General features: G+C 40.8%; 1 protein-coding gene across 3 annotated transcripts in view; it reads left to right on the top strand.

The window, feature by feature from the left end:
* The first annotated feature begins 3734 nt into the window (after positions 1 to 3734).
* The window catches only part of MAPKAPK5 (MAPK activated protein kinase 5), a 37772-nt gene continuing 20316 nt past the window's right edge, over positions 3735 to 21190 (top strand). Inside the window, exons 1-5 of one of the 3 annotated variants that reach the window (XM_080822288.1) lie at positions 3735 to 4461; positions 18035 to 18108; positions 18813 to 18888; positions 19448 to 19545; positions 21067 to 21175. In XM_080822288.1, coding sequence (XP_080678414.1) covers positions 4426 to 4461; positions 18035 to 18108; positions 18813 to 18888; positions 19448 to 19545; positions 21067 to 21175 — 393 coding nt within the window. In that variant the 5' untranslated portion in view covers positions 3735 to 4425. The remainder of the gene's footprint in view (positions 4462 to 18034; positions 18109 to 18812; positions 18889 to 19447; positions 19546 to 21066; positions 21176 to 21190) is intronic. The other 2 variants (XM_080822287.1, XM_080822289.1) reach the window with 2 other exon arrangements.

The following is a 21190-nucleotide window of genomic DNA, read 5'->3' as shown; positions in this document are numbered from 1 at the left end:
TTGACATGTGGGCCCCTCTACTAGGCAACTACAGTGGGCTGATTAGTATCTTCCCCTCCAAATTCATGTCCACATGGAACCTCAGAATGTGACCTTATTTAGAAACAGCATCTTTGCGGATGTAATTAAGACAAAATCATACTGGATTAGGGTGGGCCCTAAATGCAATGATAGTGTTTTCATAAGAGAAGAGGACACAGAGAAGAATGCCACGTGAAGACAAGAGACTGGAGTAATGCACTCCTTTTGCCCAAGGAATGCTGAGGACTGCTGCAAGCCACCAGAAGCTTAAAGAGGTAAGGAAGGATTCTCCCCTAGAGACTTCATAGGGAGCACAGCTCTGCTAACACATAGAATTCAGACTTTTGGCTTACAGAACAGTGAGAAAATAAAATTTCTGTTATTTTAAATCACCCAATTTATGGTAATTTATTATGGCAGCCCCCAGGAAACTAATAAAGAACCTCACATTTGAGCTGGCTTCTTTCAGAGCAAATGAGGAAGAGAGTAAAAGAGGGTGCCCAAGATGGAAGATAAAGTCTTTTTGTAATGTAATCTGAGACATGACATCTCATCATTAGAAGCAAATCCCCAGGGCGCCTGGGAGTCTCAGTTGGTTAAGTGACTGCCTTCGGCTTAGGTCGTGATTCTGGAGTGCTGGGATTGAGTCCCACATCCGGCTCCTGGGTCCTCGGGGAGTTTGCTTCTCCCTCTCACCTTCTCCCCTCTCATGCTCTCTTTCTTTAAAAAAACAAACGAACAAAAAAACTTAGGAAAAAAAAAGAGCAGTATGATCTCTTAAAAAAAAAAAGAAGAAGAAGAAGCAAGTCCCCAGATCAGCCCATAAGCAGGGTTAGGGGATTACACGAGATCGTGAATACCTAGAGATGGGCATCATTGATGGCTACATTAGAAGTTGCCTACCACAGCCACCTCCCCAGCAAAAAATGGAGGAAACTTCTTTTTCCTCTGGGCTCTGCCTTCTCCATTCACTGATTCCTTCAGCAAATATTTATTAAACACCTGCAGTGGGTTAAGTTTTTGAGGATGTGGTCAATAGTACAGGTAAGATTCTTTCTCTTGAGATCATTTACAGCCTAGTTGGGGAAAGAACACTAAAGAATAACAAACAAATAAACACATAAATAAAAACTGTGGTAAGTACAAGAAAGTAAGTTATGAGACAATAAGAAAATCTGACTTAGATTGGGGATAAGAATTAGACATGTCGGGGCGCCTGGGTGGCTCAGTGGGTTAAAGCCTCTGCCTTTGGCTCGGGTCATGATCTCATGGTCCTGGGATCGAGCCCCCCATCGGGCTCTCAGCTCAGCAGGGAGCCTGCATCCCCCCACCCCCCCGCCTGCCTCTCTGCCTACTTGTGGTCTCCGCCTGTCAAATAAATAAATAAAATCTTAAAAAAAAAAAAAAAGAATTAGACAGGTATTTCTGATAAAAAATTTTGTTTTTTTAGATTTTATTTTTATTTATTTGAGAGAGAGCGTGAACTAGATGGAGAGAGAATCTCAATCAGACTCTGTGCTGAGCCCAAAGCCTAACACGGGGTTCCATCCCATGACCCTAAGATCGTCACCTGAGCTGAAACCGACTGAGCCACCCTGGTGCTCCTAAAATGGTATTTGGAATGTGGTTGAAGAACACGTAGAGTAATAGTCAATGAGTTGAGTTGCCAGACTCAGTGTATGAGCTTTTCATCTCTGCATTTCTATATGTAACACAGTGCCTGACACAGCAAGGCACCTGATAAATTATTATGGAAGCAACAAATGAATAAATCCAAGCACTTTTTATTTCCTGTTATGGATAATGTCAATTCATCTAGAAATTTCCTCCCGAAGTTCGCTGCTGGACCACTGCTCTAATTTATATTAGATAGCACAGGCAAAGCTTCTATTACAAAAAGACTCAAATACATAAAAGCTCAAAACAATAAAGGTTTATTTTTTTCCCATATAACAGTCCTGGGTGGATATATAAGTCAATGGAGCAGAGGTTCTCCTCTACTCAGGAATCTTCCATCTTGAAGCCTTGCCTTCTCCAGAACCTTTTCATCATCGTCTAGCTGGCAGCGTAAGTAAGAGCACCTGTTGACAAATTTTCTGGACCCAGCCCGACAACGGTGCACATTTCTCCTATTCACTTTTCATTGGGGAGAGCATAACACTGTTTGCTACTTAAAAGGGGCTGAGAAATGCACTGCAGGCGTATGGCCAACAAAGAGGACAATGACATCCGCACCACAACATATATCCAATTACTTGAGTTATCCTCTGCTATATCACACAAAATCCTCAAATTATCCTCGACAGAAAAAGACTGTGGATTCCCCACCCTCACCAGCATCAAGTCCTTCTATCACTGAACAGCACCATCATCCCTCCAGTTGCTGAAGCCAGACTTAGGATAAGTTACTCTTGTTTCATTTCTTATTCTTACCTTTCATATTGAATCCTTCAGGAAATACTGTCAACTCTATCCCAAAATATACCATAAATCCAGCTACCCCATCTTTGCTGTCACTGTCTGAGTTCAAGCATCAAAATAATCTCTCATCTGGCTTATTCCAGTAGCCTCTTAATAGCTCTCCATGTCTCCACTCTTGCTTGCCCCTATTTCTCTATTTAGCAGAAAGATCTTTCAAAACATAACTAACTTTGACCACATCATTCTTTGGTTAAAAACCTTCCAGTGACATAGAATAAAATCTAAAGTCATTACCATGACCCTAGGGTGTATGATACAGCCCCTGCCCACCTCTCCAACCTCATTCTTTGTCATTTTCTCCTTCTACTTGCTCTGCTCCAGCTTCGATGAACATTCCGCTGCTCCTTGAACATATTCAGCTTATTTGCACTTTAAGATTTTTGCACCTACTGTTCCACCCGCCCAGAACTCTCCTCCTCAGATTTCCAACGGTCAGCTCCTTCTCGTTTCTCAGAGGTCTCAGCTTAAATGTTACCTCCTAGGAACCCTTCCCTGATCATCAACTAGGAAAAGTCCCCACATCCAGTTATCCTCTTACCTCAGCATCCTGTTACTTTCTTCTTAGTATCTACAAACTCTGTGTCTCCCTCTGTTTATTTGCTGCTTAGCTTTCCTGAAAGTAAGATTCACTGAGGAGGTACCTACTCTTGTTTCTGTTGTTTCCCAAGTGCTGGGTAGGGCTGGTACACGGTGGTGCTCAGTACGTAACTGAACGAATGAAGACCCACCAAGAGGCGATCTGCCAACAGCTCGTACAAGGTCCTGGGACAGGTAGTTGGTGTAGTGGAAGGGGCACAAACGTGGGTTCCAATTCTGACTTGACCACTTCTCAGCTACGTAAGCTGTAAACGCGGGGATAAGAACATACTTACCTCGCAGCACCAAATGCCTCCTTTGTAAAGCAGAAAGAACCTGGTGGGGGAAGAGAGCCTCACGTAAAATTAGCCCTCCGAACACATAACTACGACTGCTATTATTATACACAGTTCTGTTCTCTTACCGCTGGACCCGTCCAGGACCTCCGTTTCCTCTTCTTCATCCCGAGTTGAAATATCCCGCCCTGGCTCCTTCGCGAAGGCTGTTTCTGACGGAACGAACCTCTTTCTCCGCCGGGAAGAGGAAACAAGGAGCGCGAACGCCACTCCAGTCAGGCTGCGTTCTCCAGTGGCTCCGCCCCCGTCTTACGCCATCAACGCGACGCCAGCGCTGCGGAGGGCCCCGGGGCCTGTCTTGAGAATGGCGCAGCTTGAGGGGGCCCTGGCAGACGCCTGCAAATCAACCTCGTGATTTGGGGGCGCTCGGAAACCCCCGCGGACGGCGGCGAGGAGCGCGTGCAGCCGTGGGGGAAAGGAGTCGGGCGGCAGGAGGGGCGGCCCGTAGCTCAGGCGGGACACAGAGCCGGCAGGCGGGTGGCCGGCCGGCGGGGCTGCCCGGCGCGGGTGTCCCGGCGATGTGTGGCGCTGAAGCGGCATCGGGAGCAGCAGCGGCGGCGGCGGCCTCGGCTTCGGCTTCGCAGCGGTGCCGGCGGCGGAGACGGAGGCGCAGGTTCCTCATTAGGACCTGGCGAGCCCAGGCCTAATCGGCGGCCCCGCGAGGCCTCTGCATCGCGCCCCGGACGGGGGCCCTCCCCGCCTCGCCCTGCCCCGGGAGCTTGCCTCCCCGGCCGGGGATGAAGCCGGGAGGCGGCCGCGCGGGGCCCAGCACAAAGGCTTGTCCCCGGGGGCCGCCGCCGCCAGCCTAGAGCCGCCCACCGAAGCGGAACCGGCGCCGGGGCCCTCATCCCCGCCGGTCCCTGGGGGCGGCTGCTGCCGGTCTCCCCGAGGCCCAGGGGCCCGAACGCCGAGCCCCGTGCTTCCTCGGCTACGGTGGGACCGGGCAGCTGCGCAGTCTCCGCCGCTCCCGGCCGTAGAGGCCCCACGGAGCATGTCCGAGGAGAGCGACATGGAGAAAGCCATCAAGGTAAGGGGGAGATGCCCCCCTTCCTCCCCGCTTTGTCCCTGTGGCATTCCTCTCGGCTCAGCCTCAGAAAGCGGAGAGAACTTGGAGTGAGAGATGCCAGCGACTCCGGGTTTCTGTCTTTCCAGATTCCGTGGACTGCGTTTTACAGCCCTGGGGCGAATGGTTTGTGTATATATAGGGAGGGATGTCCGACTCCCTCTGACTTCCTGATTAAAGTAGGGATGTGATTTGTACTCATCTAAATCGCAAGGTGAGTGGAGTGGAGATACTTGATATGAGTGGGAAGGAGAGGGCCCTACTACTCCACTTTCGATCACTCTCCAAGTGCCGCCAGTATTTGTTTCCGGATGATCTACAACAGTATTTGGAGAGTTGGACTTTACCCATCGCTCTCCATTTGTTTGAAACCAGCCTCCTCAAAACCTGCAGTTTCAGAAGGGGTGGCTCGCCTTCTTACAAAAATCTGTCTTTTGGTACATACTGTTCTTACTTTTGCGTATGTTCCCTCACCTTTTCCTCTTTCCTCCTCTCCTCCTAGGGAGCATTTAATTTATTGAGGAAGAGCTCATGGTGTTCTGTGACTTACTGCTCTGTTAACAACCACAACAAAGCAAATATGTGTGTTCTAAAATGACCCAAATAAAGTGAAAAGTTTTTAAAAATGTGCTTTTTACTCTCTTTTTTAATAGGCAAACTTTGAGGTATTAATAGTCAGAAAGTCATCTAGCTGTAGCTAGGAAATTAGAATCTTTTGTAAATTGAGCCCGAAGTTCGATATGTATCATTTACTTATTTTGCAGTGTTAAATAAGTGTATTTAAGAATTTCATTTTCCCTTGAAGGACAGGCATCCATTGGCAACTTAGGGTTATTTTCCCCCTTCAATACACAGTTAAATAGTCACACTTGTAATATTTTTTTGTATAGCAAAGCTTACAGAAGTCATCTGTCTTTCCAAAGAAACTTCACCTTTTAAAGGAGGCATGGAAATATACACATACACATTAAGGAAGATCAAATCTTAAATAATAGAAATAAAGGTTCTAAAAGACTGCATTTTTTTCTTTTGGTTTGGATTTTATTGGTACAGGGTCATGAATTGATACCTAAAGTTATATGATTGGGTTGTGACTCAAAACATATATGGCGGATTTTTAAATTCAGGTTTTGTCTGTTTTTTGCCAAGTGCTGTCTTAGGCACTGGTGGTACAAAGCTACACTCCCAGATGGCCCTGCTCTCATGGAGCTTATATTCTAGATGGTGGAGTTAGGTAATAAACATTGTGAGGTGCTTATAATTATGAGAAGGGTGGGGGGTATTATTTTAGGAAGAGTAATCCTCTCTGAGGAGGTCACATTTGTGTAGAGGTCTGAAGGGAATGAGGAAGCAATCCTCCACTGTCTCAGAGAAGAGTATGACAGGCAGTAGGAACAGCAGATACAAAGGCTCTGAGGTAGGTATAAGTCTTGCGTGATCCAGGAACAGCAAAGTGAATGCAGTGGGTCAGTGCTTGTGTTTTAGGGAGGTGATAGAAAGCTAGAGCATATAGGGACTTGTAGACCATTGTAGGGACTTTGGCTTTGACCTTGAATACAGAGGAACACTAGGGAATTTTGAACAGAAGAGGGACACAATTGTAATGGATAAATATATAAATGGGGAGGCAGTGTTATATAGTGGTTACCACTGTTTCTCTAGGTAAACTCATGGGTTAAAATCTCAGCCTTGCCATTCATTAGCTGTGTCCTTGAGTAAGTCCCTTCACTTCTCTGTCCCTTAGTTTCCCCACTCATAGAAAGGAGATAAAACACTCCACAGCTCATAGGGTTTTTTGAGTATTTAATGAACAAATATATCTAAACGTGCTTACAATAATCCCTAACATTTAGTAGGAACTTAATGAATGTTAGCTCATAGCAACTAAAGAGTATTTTAAGAAAGTCTTAATTTCTTCCCTTGGTCACTATTGCCCAGTCTGACTTTCTTAAAGTTTTTTAGCTTTTCTTCATGTACTTGACAGTCATTGGTGAGTCTGCCTACTAGTTTGAGTGTGTCCAACCAATACAAGTAAGTGGAGTTGAAAATACCGGATCTGACAACCAGTACTGACTAGGATATACTCCCTTGCAAGCAAGCCAGCATCACATCAAATAAAACTTCTCTGTGGCATTATATTGTATTCATTGTTTTGCTTTCTTGAGAATGTCCCTCAGTGGTGAAGTCTAAGACCAGTGTAGTTAGCTGGAAAAGCTGTTTTCCTGGGCTCTAATCAGACCATTTAAACTTCTGCTTCCTGGAATACCTGGGTGGCTTGGTTGGTTAAGCATCTGCCTTTGGCTCCGGTCATGATCCCATGGTCCTGGGATGGGCTCCTTGCTCAGCAGGGAGCCTGCTTCTCCCTCTGCCTGTTGCTCCCTATGCTTGCTCAGTCTCTCTTTCTCTCTCTGACAAATAAATAAAATCTTAAAACAACAACAACAACAAAAACTGCTGCTGCCTGACTACCTAAGAGTAGTCTGATTAACATCTCATCCTATTACTCTTCAAAATAATTAGGATATGGCCAAGGCAACAACCTTAGGCTCTGTCTTCTCATTTCTGTCTCTTCTCCCCTAGCCCCATGACTTCACTATTCCTAAGGCACTTAGCTAAACCTGGAGAAAGCATTTTAGAATTAGGGATTGCTTACATATTTGCCTTCTCTGGTATATGGCTGAGTTATTTTTTTTTTTATTTTAAGATTTTATTTATTTATTTGACAGAGACACAGCAAGAGAGGGAACACAAGCAAGTTGAGTGGGAAAGGGAGAAGCAGGCTTCCGGCTGACCAGGGAGTCTGATGCCGGGCTGGATCCTAGGACCCTGGGGTCATGACCTGAGCCGAAGGCAGACGCTTAACCAACTGAGCTACCTAGGCACCCTGTATATGACAGAGTTACTAATACTTGATGAACTTAGTGAAAATTCATTTCCTTAGTTTTAGAAATATTTTCAAAATTGCAGTATAATTTATATACCATAAAATTCACTCAATGTAAGTGTGTAGTTGAAGACTTTTTAGTAAGTTTACAGAGTTTGCAACTATCATCACAACCATCACAATCCAGTTTTAGAATATTTCCATCCCAGGGCAACTGGCTGGTTCAGTGTGTTGGGTGTCTGACTTGGTTTTGGCTCAGGTTATGATCTTGCTTATGAGATCAAGCCCTGCGTTGGTCTCCGTGTGGTTGGTCTCTACACTCCGCTAGGTGTAGAGCCTGCTTGGGATTCTCTCCCTCTCTCTCTCTGCCCCACCCCTCCTCACCCCAAGCCCCTCCCCCCCCCCAACACTGCATTCTCTCTCTCAAATAAATGGATAAAATCTTTAAAAGAAATAAATAATATTTCCATCCCCCTAGAAAGTTCCTTTTGCCTCCTTGTAGTCAGCCTTAACTCCCACTCCCCACTGCAGACAATCACTGATCTACCTTCTGCCACTAGTTTTGTCTCTAGAAATTCCAAATTAATGGAATTGTAGAATATGTAGTCTTATGTATTTGGCTTCTTTTACTTACAATACTTTTTAGTGCATATATTAGGAGTTTATTTCTTTTTTATTGTTGAGTAATCTTTATTGTTTATTCATCTCCAGTTGATAGACATTTAGATTCTAGTTTCCAGGTTTAGCTAATATGAACAAAGGATAAATAAAACTTGCCCATACAAGTTTTTGTCTAAACATTTGTTTTAATTACTTTTTAAAAATATTTTATTTGATAGAGAGAGATCACAAGTAGGCAGAGAGGCAGGCGGGTGGGGGGCGAGGGGGGAAAGCAGGCTCCCTGCTGAGCAGAGAGCCTGATGCAGGGCTCAGTCCCAGGACCCTGAGATCATGACCTGAGCTGAAAGCAGAGGCTTAACCCACTGAGCCACCCAGGCGCCCCTTGTTTTAATTTCTTCTGGGTAAATACCTAGGTATGGAATTACTGGGTAGTACAGTAAGTTTATGCTTAACTTTTTAAGAAACTGCAAAACTTTTTTGGAGTAGCTTTACCATTATTCATTCCTACCAGTAGTGTTTGAGGGGCCTTTTTTGTTCTTTGTTTCTGTCTTTGTTTTTATTTTTGTTTCCCTCCTGACAAATATTTGGTATTGTTAGTCTTTCCATTTTAGCTATCCTAGTGGTTGTATAGTTGTTCTGATTGTGGTTTTAATGTGCATTTCACTAATGATTGTTTCCATAGTATAGTGGTTATCACGTTCGCCTGACACTAATGATAATATTGCTGGTCAGCTTTTCATGTGCTTATTTGCCATTTGTGTATCTTTTCTGGTGAAATGTCTATTCAAATCATTTGCCCATATTTAAATTGGGTTATTTGTCTGTCGTCTTATTGAGTTTTAAGAGTTCTTTACATACCCTGAGTAAAAACTAATTATAATGCTATTGAGCATCTTTTCATATGTTTGGCATTCACGTATTTTTTTCTTGGTATTTAACTGTATTAAAATCTTTTACTCATTTTTAAATTGAGTTGTTTTTCTTACTATTGAGTTAGAAGAGTTCTCTCTAAACTGAATAAAAGTGATTTATCAGACATATAATCTGCAAATATTTTTCTCAGTCTGTGGCTTATCTTTTCACTTTTAATGGTTTTAATTTTGATGAAGTCCAGTTTATCTTTTTTTCTTTTTCTTTTATGGATTGTGCTTATGGTGTCATAACTAAGAAATCTTTGCCTAGTCTCAGGTTACAAGACTTTTCAACTATATTTTCTTCTAGAAATTTTGCAGTTTTTAGTTGTTTATTTAGGCCTAATATCCACTTGGAATTAACTGTTGTGTGTGGTGTTACATAAAGGTCTAAGGTTTTGTTTGTTTGTCTTTAATATGGATATCCAGTTGTTCCAGGACAGTTTGTTCAAAACACTGTCTTTTGCCTATAGAATTACTGTGTGTTACCTTTTTCAAGAATCAGTTGGTCATAAGTGTATGAGTTTATTTCTGGATTCTCTGTTCTGTTCTCTTGATCGATATGACTATCCTTATGTTAGTAGCATACTTAATTTGATTACTGAAGCTTTATAGTAAATTTTTCAAAATTGGGTAGTCTGAGAACAAACTTGGTTTCTCTTTTTCAAAATTAAGTTGCCTCTTCAGGTTCTTTGTATTTCCAAACAAATTTTAGAATCAGCTTGTCTGTTTCTACAAAAAAGAGTGCTGGGATTTTGATGGGGGTTCCATTGAATCTGTAGGTCAGTTTGGGGACAGTTGCCATCTTAACATGTTCTAATCCATGAACATGGTATAGCTCTCCATTTCATTAGGGCTTTTCCTGTTTCTCTTAGCAATGTTTTTGTAGTTTTCAGTGTATGGATCTTACACTCTTTAATAAATTTATTCCCAATATTTTGTTCTTTATGATGCTATGAAGAATTGTTTAATTTCATTCGGATTGTATGTCACTAGTGTATAGAAATACAGTTCATTTCTGTATTTTGATAATGTGTTTTGCATCCTTTTCACATTTGCTAAGTTCTAGATTTTTTTGTTGTTTTGTAGGTTCTTTAGGATTTTCTGCATATAAAAATCATGTCTTCAGCGAATAAATACCATTTTACTTCTTCCTTTACAGGATGTATATGCTCTTAATTTTGTTTTCTTGCCTTATGCCATGGGTAGAACCTCAGGTACAATGTTGAATGAAAGTGGCAAAAGTGGACATCTTGCCTTGTTCCTGATCTCAGGGGGAAAGCATTAAAGACTTATCACTAAGTAAGTGGTTTTGTAGATGTCCTTTGTTCAGTTGAGGAGTTTCCTTCTGTTCTTGTTTGCTGAGAGTTTTTATCAGGAATAGGTATTGAATTTTTGTTAAATGCTTTTTCTTCACCTGTTGAGTTGATCATGCAGTTTTTGTTCTTTACTCTTAATGTGGTATATAGTAACATTGATTGATTTTCAGATATTAAACCAATCTTTCATTCTTTGTATAAACCATACTTAGTCTGACGTAAAATTCTTAAAAGTTTCTGTATTCAGTTTGTTAATAATTTTACTGAGGATTTTTGTATCTGTATTCATGAGAGATACAGGTTTCTAATTTTCTTGTGATGCCTTTGTCTAGCTTTGGTATGAGGGTAATACGTGCCACAGAATGAGTTGGGAAGTATACCCTTCTTTATTTTCTGGAAGAATTTTGTGGAGGTTTGGTATTATTTCATCAAATCAATAGTTCTCAATAGGGGGCAATTTTTGTCCCTCATAAGACATTTGGCAGTGTCTGGAGACATGATTATTCAGTGCAGGTGAGGGATGCTTTTGGTATCTAGCAGGTAGAGGCCAGGAATGCTCCTGAACATCTTAATAATGCACAGGACAATCTCACAACAAAGAAACATCTGTTTCAAAATGTCAGTGATGCTGAGATAAGAAACTGTACTTTAAATGATTTGGTAGAATTTACCACCAAAACTGTGGGTCAAGTCTTTGCTTTGTGGGAAGATTTTTGTTGTTGTTATTAATTCATTTTCTTGTTATAGATTTATTCAGATTTTCTATTTCTTCCTGAGTGAGTTTTAGTAACTTATGTCTTTCTAGAATTTGTCCATTTCATCTAGTGGTCTAATTTCTTGGCATAAAATTGTTAATGGTGATCCTTTATAATGCTTTGATTCCTGTAAAGTCAATTGTGATGCCCCCTCTTTCATTTCTAATATTAATAACTTGTGGTTTTGTTTTTTTTTTTCCAGTCTAGCTGAAGGTTTGTTAATTCTGTCATCTTGAAGAATCAACTTTTGGTTTTAAATTTTCAGTCTTCTGTTTTATTGATTTCTGCCCTAGTTTTTATTATTTGTTTGCTTTGAATGTATTAGGTAGAAGCTTAGGTTATTGATTTGTGATCTTTTTGTTTGTTTGTTTTAAAAGGTTTTATTTATTTATTTGACACAGGAAGAGAGATCACAAGTAGGCAGAGAGGCAGGCAGAGATAGAAGGGAAAGCAGGCTTCCTGCTGAGCAGAGAGCCCGATGCGGGGCTTGATCCCAGGACCCTGAGATCATGACCTGAGCCAAAGGCAGAGGCTTAACCCACTGAGCCACTCAGGCACCCCAGATTTGTGATCTTTTTAATGTAGGGATTTAGAGCTGTAAATTTACACTAAACACCACTTTACCTGCACATCATAAATTTTAGCATATAGTCCCCTTATAGCCGTGGTTTTGCTTTCCATGGTTTTGGTTACCTATGGTCAACCATGGTCTGGAAGCAGACAGTTCTCCTCCTGAGTCATCAGAAGGTCATTAGTAGTCTAGTGCCTTGTCACATACGTCATTCACCTCACTTCATCTCATCACATAGGCACTTTGTTATCTCACACCATCACAAGAAGAGAAAGGGTGAGTGTGGTACAAAAAGATATTTGTGTGTGAGAGAGAGATCACATTCACATAAATTTTATTACAGATTACTGTTATAGTTATTCTGTTTTATTATTAATTATTGTTAGCCTCTTACCATGCCTAATTTCTAAATTACATTTTATAATATTAAATTATATAAACTTTAAATTATTAAACTTTATCATAGATATGTATGATAGAAAAAACATAATATATATATGGGATTTGGCACCAGCTTTGATTTCAGGCATTCCCTGGGAGTCTTGGAATGAACCCCCCACAGACAAAGGTGGACTACTGTATTGTGTTTTTATTTTCATTCAGATCAAAATGGTTTTTTTTTTTAAAGATTTTATTTTTTTATTTGACAGAGAGAGACAACTAGAGAGGAAACACAAGCAGGAGGAGTGGGAGAGGGAGAAGCAGGCTCCTGGCAACATGGGGCTCCATCCCAGGGTCATGGGATCATGACCTGGGCTGAAGCCAGACGCTCAACGACTGAGCCGCCCAGGTGCCCCAAGATCAAAATATTTTCTAATTTCTCTGTTTCTTTTTTGACTCATTGATTATTTAGTAGTATTATATAATTTTAAAAATTTTGTTGATTTCTAGTTTAATTGATTTATAGCTTAATTCTATCATGGTTGAAGAACTTTATATATTTTAAGTTTGTAAAAATTTATTGAGACTATGGTCCAGTGTATGATTTATCCTGAAGATTCCATGTATACTTGGGAAGAATGTATATTCTCCTGTTGTTGGATGCAGTGTTCTATAGATGTCAAGTCAGAAGTCAGGACAGATGTCATCTTGCTGATTTTCTGTTTAGCTTTTCTATTATTGAAAGTGGTGGTATTGGAATCTCCAACAATTATTTTTGAATTGTCTATTTTCCTCCTATATTCTCTCAATTTTTGCTTGATATATTTTTGGACTCTGTTGTTAGGTGCTTGCATAAATGTTTATAATCGTCATATCTTCCTGTTGAATTGACCTTTTCGTCCTTATAAAAAGTGCCTATTAACATTTTTTGTTTTAAAGTCTATTTTGTTTATTGTCTGTATAGCTACTTCAGTTCTCTTATGGTTATTTATATCTTTTTCCATCCTTTTACTTTTTTCTCCATTAAAAAGTTGTAATAAAGGGGTGCCTGGCAGTCGGTTAAGCATCTGCCTTCGGCTCAGGTCATGATCCCAGGGTTCTGGGGTCGAGTCCCACATCGGGGTCCTTGCTCAGCGGGGAGCCTGCTTCTCCCTCTGCCTGCTGTTCCCCCTGCTTGTGCGTGCTCTCTCTCTGTCAAATAAATAAATAAAATCTTTTTAAAAAATTGTAATAAAATTACTCATAACATAAAATTTATCATCTTAACCATTTTTAAATGTACGCTTCACTAGTATTAAATATATTTATAATGTGCAACCATCACCACCATCCATCCATATAATTCTTTTGATCTTGTAAAGCTGAAACTCTGTACCTATTAAATAGTAACTCCTCTGCCTCCTTCCCCCAGTGTCTACCAACCACCATTCTACTTTCTTTTTTTTTTTTAATTTTTATTTTTTTTTTTTTTATTTTTTTTTTTTTTAAAGATTTTATTTATTTGTCAGAGAGAGAGAGAGAGAGAGAGAGAGAGCGAGCACAGGCAGACAGAGTGGCAGAGGGAGAAGCAGGCTCCCTGCGGAGCAAGGAGCCCGACGTGGGACTCGATCCCAGGACGCTGGGATCATGACCTGAGCCGAAGGCAGCCGCTTAACCAGCTGAGCCACCCAGGCGTCCCTTAATTTTTATTTTTTTAAAAATATTTTATTTATTTATTTGACAGAGATCACAAGCAGGCAGAGAGGCAGGCAGAGAGAGAGGAGGAAGCAGGCTCCCTGCGGAGCAGAGAGCCCGATGCGGGGCTCGATCCCAGGACTCTGGGATCATGACCTGAGCCGAAGGCAGAGGCTTTAACCCACTGAGCCACCCAGGCGCCCCCACCATTCTACTTTCTATCTCTATAATATTGACTACTCTAAGCACCTCAGAAAAGTGGAATCATACAGTATTTGTCTTTTTGTGACTGGCTTATTTCACTTAGCGTAATATTCTCATGGTACATCCATATTGTAGCATATTTGTGAATTTCCTTACTTTTTAAGGCCGAGTGATATTCCGTCATATGTATATGGACATTTAGGTCCTTTCCATGTTTTAGCTCTTATGAATAGTTGTTATGAACATGGATATACAGATATCTCTTGAAGACCCTTTTTTTAGTTCTTTGGGGTATATACCCAGAAGTGGAATTGTTGGATCACATGGTAATTAATTCTGTTTTTAATTTTTTGTGAGGAACTGTTGTTCTGTTTTTCATGACATTGGAAATGTACCATTGTACATTCCCACCAGCAGTGCACAAGGGTTCCAATTTCTCCATATCTTCACCAATACTTGTTATTTTCTGTTTGTTTTTTAAGTAGTCTCCACACTCACCATGGAGCTTGAACTCAAAACCCTGAGATTAAGACCTGAGCTGGGATCAGGAGTCTGACTCTTAGCCAACAGAGCCACTCAGGCACCTCTATTTCTTTGTTTTTTGATAGTAGCTATCCTAACGGGTGTGAGGTTGTAACTCACTGGAGTTTTTATTTGTATTTCTTCATGATTAGTGATGCTGAGCATCTTTTCCTGTGTTTATTGGCCACCTGTGTATCTTTGGGAAAATGTCTACTCAAGTTTTCAGCCCATTTTTTGAATCAGGTTTTTTTTTTTTTTTAAATATTTTATTTATTTATTTGACAGATAGAGACCACAAGTAGGCAGAGAGGCAGGCAGAGAGAGAGAGGGGGAAGCAGGCTCCCCGCAGAGCAGAGAGCCCGATGTGGGGCTCGATCCCAGGACCCCGGGATCATGACCCGAGCCGAAGGCAGAGGCTTTAATCCACTGAGCCACCCAGGCACCCCATGAATCAGGTTGTTTTTGAGTTTTAGGAATTCTTGTATATTCTGGATATTAATCCCTTATCAGATACTTGATCTTTAATATTTTCTTCCACTATGTGTGTTGCCTTTTTTACTCTGTTAATAGTGTTTAATGATGCATAAAATTTTTAAGTTTTCATGTTCATCTTGTCTAGTTTTCCTTTTGTTGCCTGTTCCTTTGGTGTCTTATCCAAGAAATCATTGCCAAATACAATGTTACAAAACTCGAGTCCTATGTTTTTTCTTAAGAATTTTATTGTTTTAGGTCTTATATTAAGGTCTTTGATCCATTTTGAGCTTTTGTGTATGGGGTTGTTTCCAACTTTGTTCTTTTGCTTGTATGTAGGTACTCAGTCTACTCAGCATAATCTTTTAAATCCTTTTATTTTTAACTTGTTTGCTTCTCTGATCCCAAAGTATATCTCTTATAGACAGCTATGGTTGGATCTTTTTTTTTAAATCCAGTAAATGTTAACTTTTTTACTATATCATTATTTTTATATCTGTCACAAATATATTTTGTTTCTTATTTACAAAAACAGACAATGGATAGATTTGCCTCTGGATTGTGGTTTCCTGACCCTTGGTCTAGAAGGATTCTGAAGAATTACTTCATTCTATGTATCTATATCCTTGTTAACTTAAGGAAATATATATATTTATAAATATAAATATAAATATATATATTTATTTATTTATTTTATTTATTGTTATTGATGCCTTTGAAGTAGTCCATAATTTACTTCAGTGAAGGGTTTTAATTGACCCATGCCTTCCTGTATTCTCCTTGTCATTAAAATATGTGAGAAAATAGGCCATCTACACATAGAAGAGTTGACAGATGAGAGAGTGTTGCTTCTCCTCCCTAGCCAGGCTTCTTGAGGGCTTAGACTGGTTAGTATTTATGGCACCGTCAACAGAGATGCAGGAACGAAACCTGCCAAAGAGGACAAGAGGTGTCAGGAAAACAGAGTTCAGAAATCAGGGCTGTAGAGAGGCCTGGTAGTGCCTTTCTTACCTTCTGTAATGTCAAGTGCTAAGCCTCCTGTCAGAGCCTCATCAGAGCCTCTACAAGTTGAACAGTTTTGCTGTGTATCAGGCAGAGTACCATCTGAATAAGCACCAGCACAGTGAAGAATTTGGTCTAATGTTATTTCTTAGCAACTGGGTGAATGAACAGTCCTTTGAACAGTATGATAATTCCATGGAACAAATCTCTTTTCCATGAATCTCCTCTGAGTGTATGTTTTCATTAGAGTTGAGGAAAAGGAGGGGTATAGCAAATGGTTTTATTCCACCATGAAGCTTAGACTATGCTCTCAACTCCCTCGTTCCCAATCCTGTATTCCTCCCTGTCTTCTCAAACACTTCTAAAGTCCATGCGGTGGAAACATGAAGGAGATAGGCAAGTTAAATGGGTAGGTTTGAATTCTGTTTAGGAGGTGGTGACTGGAAACAGAGCCTGGGACCTCCCTGATTGGGCAAGATCTGTCCCTAATCTTCAGTATAAGGCAGTTAACTTTGATAGCTGGAATGAAGCTAGGGAACAGGCCAAAGCCATAGATTCTAGTCTTATTCGTCCCTGTAACTCACTGTGTCACCTTGACAAGCTCCTTAACCCCAAAGTTTTTTAGAACGGAGGTTGTGTAATGATCTAACTGATCTTTCCCAAATCAGTATCCCTCTATCATCCAGCTTTAGTCTACCTTTTTAGTCTCATATTACACAGTTATTGAGCATTTACTATATGATGAGAACCTTTATCAAGAACTGGACAGCAGAAAAGTGGAGATGACTATTATAAGCTTATTTTTTTTTCAAGATTTTATTTATTTATTTGACAGAGAGAGATCACAAGCAGGCAGAGAGGCAGGCAAAGAGAGGGGGGAAGCAGGCTCCCCGCTGAGCAGAGAGCCCGATGCGGGGCTCGATCCCAGGACCCTGAGATCATGACCTGAGCGGAAGCAGAGCCTTAACCCACTGAGCCACCCAGGCGCCCTTGTAAGCTTATTTTGTAGACTTGCATATTAATTGGGCGGAAGCTCTGTTTTTCTGTCTCTGAACTTAGCCTCGTGTCTGGCACACACACCACCTGCTCAACGAGTGTGTGTTATATGGACAGATATCCTGTTCCCGTATACTGGGAATCGGGATTCTATTAGATTCTCATTGCAACAAAACAGTTTGAAAATCTTATGAGTTACAGCCTAATTTCTCAAGGTCTCCGTTGGTTTCCTTTTCTTCCTGTGGAACCCTGAAAAATGAATTTTAGCCTGCCATAACAAATATATGGCTTTCATGCCTGAAAGCCTATGGCAACGGAAGCTCAACATATAGTGATTAGACAGGAATTCCATAAAAACTGTCACTAAATCATAGAGGCTGTATTGGGAACTATTGAAAGCTATTAAAACTAAATAAAACAACTGAAAAAAGTAGTAGTAGTAGTAGAAAAAAGTAGTTACACAGTGAATATGACAATATTTTTGTACTCAAGATGATGCTTTTAAAAATTAGATAAACTTACTATTATAGTCACTACTACCTTATTTGAACTTTTAAAAGTCTCAATTTATTTAGTTATTTCAACAATTTGATCAACTTCTTCAAGGATATAGGCCTTCTATATCATAGAAGCCTGTATCAGAGCAGTCTTTCTGGAACTTCAGAAAATTCACTGACCATTTCATTTTAGCAATTGAATATTCAGCAGTGAAGCATTTTGAAAGAATATCTTCCTCTCACACTCCCCCAACCCCTGAAAAACATTGAGTATCTTGTGGGTGAGCTGAGGAATTTCTTCTTACCCAAAAGTGTTTGTTTTCTCTTTTGCTGGAAAACAGTGCCTGACTTAGTCATTTAGAAGAAATACTTAATTATAAAGCCAAAAGAATGCAAAGCACCGCTTATCAGTTTCTCTTAGAAAATGAGATACTGGGACGCCTGGGTGGCTCAGTGGGTTAAGCCTCTGCCTTTGGCTCAGGTCCTGATCTCAGGATCCTGGGATTAAGCCCCGCATCGGGCTCTCTGCTCAGTGGGGAGCCTGCTTCCTCCTCCCTCTCCACCTGCCTCTCTGCCTTCTTGTGATCTGTCAAATAAATAAATCCTTTAAAAAAAAAAAAGAAAGAAAATGAGATCCTGAGTGATAAGGTTCCCTGTTCCACCCTACTCAATTATGCAGCTTTTTAATTGGAGAATCATTGTCTGCCCCTCCCTTTTCTATTTTAATAGGAAACCTCCATTTTAGAGGAATACAGTATCAATTGGACTCAGAAGCTGGGAGCTGGAATTAGTGGTCCAGTTAGGTAAGAGACCCACGCGCTAACTATGGCAGAATTACTCTGCAAAGGGCCTTTTGACATTCATCACGCTTTAGAAGAAACAGGTGTGTCAGATTTGTGAACTAGCTTTAATTTAACAAGTGGAGGTATTTATGTAAGGCTTTTCCTCATCCGTTTAGAAATATATTTAAATGACTGATTCATATGATCTGTAACATAGAATCATTTATGGTATGAGACTGGGGCACCTGGGCGACTTAGTTGGTTAAGTGTTTGACTCTTGATTTTGGCTCAGGTCGTGATCTCAGGGTTGTGAGATCGAGCCCTGTGTTGGGGTCACCCTAGGTGTGGAGCCTGCTTAAGATTCTCTCCTTCTCCCTCTGCCCCAACCGCTCATTCTCTCTCTCTCTCTCTCTCTCAAAAAGAAAGAGAAGGATATTAAGACTATGGAGCTACCGTGAGAGTTTCCTTTAGCTGGCAGAGGCCATCCTTGGCCATTCCTTCCTTGGCCGTCCTCAGTTTGCTTCCACATGGCTCAGAAGCTGAGGCCTGTGCCAGGAGGGTGAAATGGCTTTTCTGCCTCTCCACCTGCTAGCCCTCAGGGCAAGTTTGGATGCACCCAGATATATTCTTAATTAGAAGTACAATTCTAAAAGAACAAACTTGTTAAATTAGTTTTCAGTGTAACATAGATGATTTCTGATTGGATTTTTTTCCTCCAAATCTAGAGTCTGTGTAAAGAAATCTACTCAAGAACGGTTTGCACTGAAAATTCTTTTTGATCGTCCAAAAGCTAGAAATGAGGTACGACCCTTTATTGCCTTGATTTGCTTAAATATTTGAAGTGCCTATGAAGTATTCTTTTTACAAGTAAGGCAGCTTCCTGGAGGGAATACAGAGATGCACAAAGAATTTTATATCCACATTTACCCCTTTTTCCTATTCCTGTTATCATTACAAAGTGGTCCCAAAGGCTGTCAGTCTTAGCTTCTTTGAACCACCTCTTGTTCTTTTTCAATTAATGTGGTTCTTATACCCTGAAGTATTCAGGTTTACCTCAGCTTGTACTTATTGGACAAAATCCTTGAAGAGTGGAGAATGGCGACTAGTGTCTTGTAAGTGTGCTGCAGGAGGGCTGTGAGGATGTGTTTCGAGTTCTAAAAAATACACATTTGTTTTAAGTCGTCTGGGTGTGGTGAAGGCATATTAGTAACATGTGCAGTGGAGGATGTATTCTTTTGCTTAGAGATACATGAATGATTTCTGAAACAAGTTATTTGCCAGATTTTTCATTTGCTAATGAATGGGGCAGCAGAAAGTAAATCTGTTGGTGAGGTGGTATGTTTCCTCTGTTCTCTTTAAGGTACGTCTGCACATGATGTGTGCCACACACCCAAATATAGTTCAAATTATTGAAGTGTTTGCTAACAGTGTACAGTTTCCTCATGAGTCCAGCCCCAGGTAAGACCGCATGGAGGTGATCACCACATGTTGTCCTCTTTACATGTAGGCCAAGGTGTAGTGGGGTTTTCTTCTCTTTTGTGCTGTTTTTTTCTGCCCTCCCCTTTCTCTCCATCCCTCCTTCCCTCCCTGCCTGCCTGCTTCCCTCCCTCTTTCTCTCTTCTCTTCTTTTTATTTTAGAAATCTTCAAACATTTGTGAAAGCAGACAGAATTATATAATGAATCCCCAGGTAGCCATCACCCAGCTTCAGCAGTTGCCAACTCACTGCCAGTCTTGTTTCATCTCTGCCCCATCCACTCTCTGGTACCCCCTGATTATTGTGATTACTTCCTCTTAAAAAAAAAAAAGTATGTAGTGTGGAATTAAAACAGATTCTATTTCAAATTAGTGAAAGGGGACCAGATAATACTAGGCACTGGCTTAGAGTTGCTATGGCAACAAGCCCTTATTGCTTAGTCTGACATTCCTTTTAAAGGAAGAAATCAACATTATTCTTTTAGCTGCCAAATGTTTGGCAAGCCCACTGGGTGGCATTCTAAATGTCTTCAGGGAATTCAAAGTTAAATAAGGTATGATTTCTACTGGGGACTGAGATGTAAACCTATCATCATAGCAATGTGATAGGCACCAAGAAGAGGCCTCCATAAGATATTTTGAGCTTATAAAGGAGAAGAGAGCTGCTGACCATAGGCTGGGGAGGTGAGGTGTCTCACAGAGTGCTTATGTCGTGGCTAGGACTTGAAGGGGGTGGGTAGGAGTCTTCCAGGTGGAGAAAGAAGATGGATTTTTAAAAAGAAATGGGAAATTATGACTATGTCTCACAACTGTGCTCTGTTGGTGAAAGCATTTGGATAGAAGCTGGAAGCATTTATATCAAAGAATGAATGGTAACCAGAGTTCCGATTTTTATTTATTTATTTATTTTTACAACATGAGAATTTTTGCTTTTCTTAGTACCTGTGTAACCCTGTCCAGCAGCTGTCTTGCTGGATATGCTGTGGGTCACATGGAAAACTAGCATAGTGGGGAGAAGGAGTGTAGAGAGACACACATAGACAGAGACACAGACACAGACACAGAATGAGAGTGAATAACCAGGGTAGCCCAACACCAGCCAAGTTGAAATTCATGTCCTACACAAAGTTGTATTCTATTTTCAATATACTTTCCATCTAGGTGCCCTAAATACGATATAAAAACATGTCACTTAAAGGATCACTCCCCCCTCCCCTTAATATCTAGTAATAACAAGTTAAGTACATTATCTTCAAAAGGATCATTGTCTTCAGAACTTAATGATTTTACTCTCATTTTAGCTTCTTAGAAAATTTTAGGTGAAGGATATTCCTTATCTGTAGTGTCTGGTTGATAGTGACAAGGGGTCCAACTCCAAGGGGCATGGTAGGGCTAGACTTAGAAAGTAGTTGCACACTTTGTAGATGAGGTATCTTTAGGTTAGCTATTTGATGTTTCAGTTTTTTTTTTTTTTAACTTAACAAAATCAAATGCTTTCAAACAGGGCTCGACTCTTAATTGTAATGGAGATGATGGAAGGGGGAGAGCTATTTCACAGAATCAGCCAGCACCGGCACTTTACAGAGAAGCAAGCCAGCCAAGTAACAAAGCAGGCAAGTTAACCCCGG

The sequence above is a fragment of the Martes martes genome, assembly GCF_963455335.1.
Source record: "Martes martes genome assembly, chromosome: 13".
Taxonomy (NCBI): domain Eukaryota; kingdom Metazoa; phylum Chordata; class Mammalia; order Carnivora; family Mustelidae; genus Martes; species Martes martes.
This window is presented reverse-complemented; position numbering and strand designations above follow the sequence as displayed.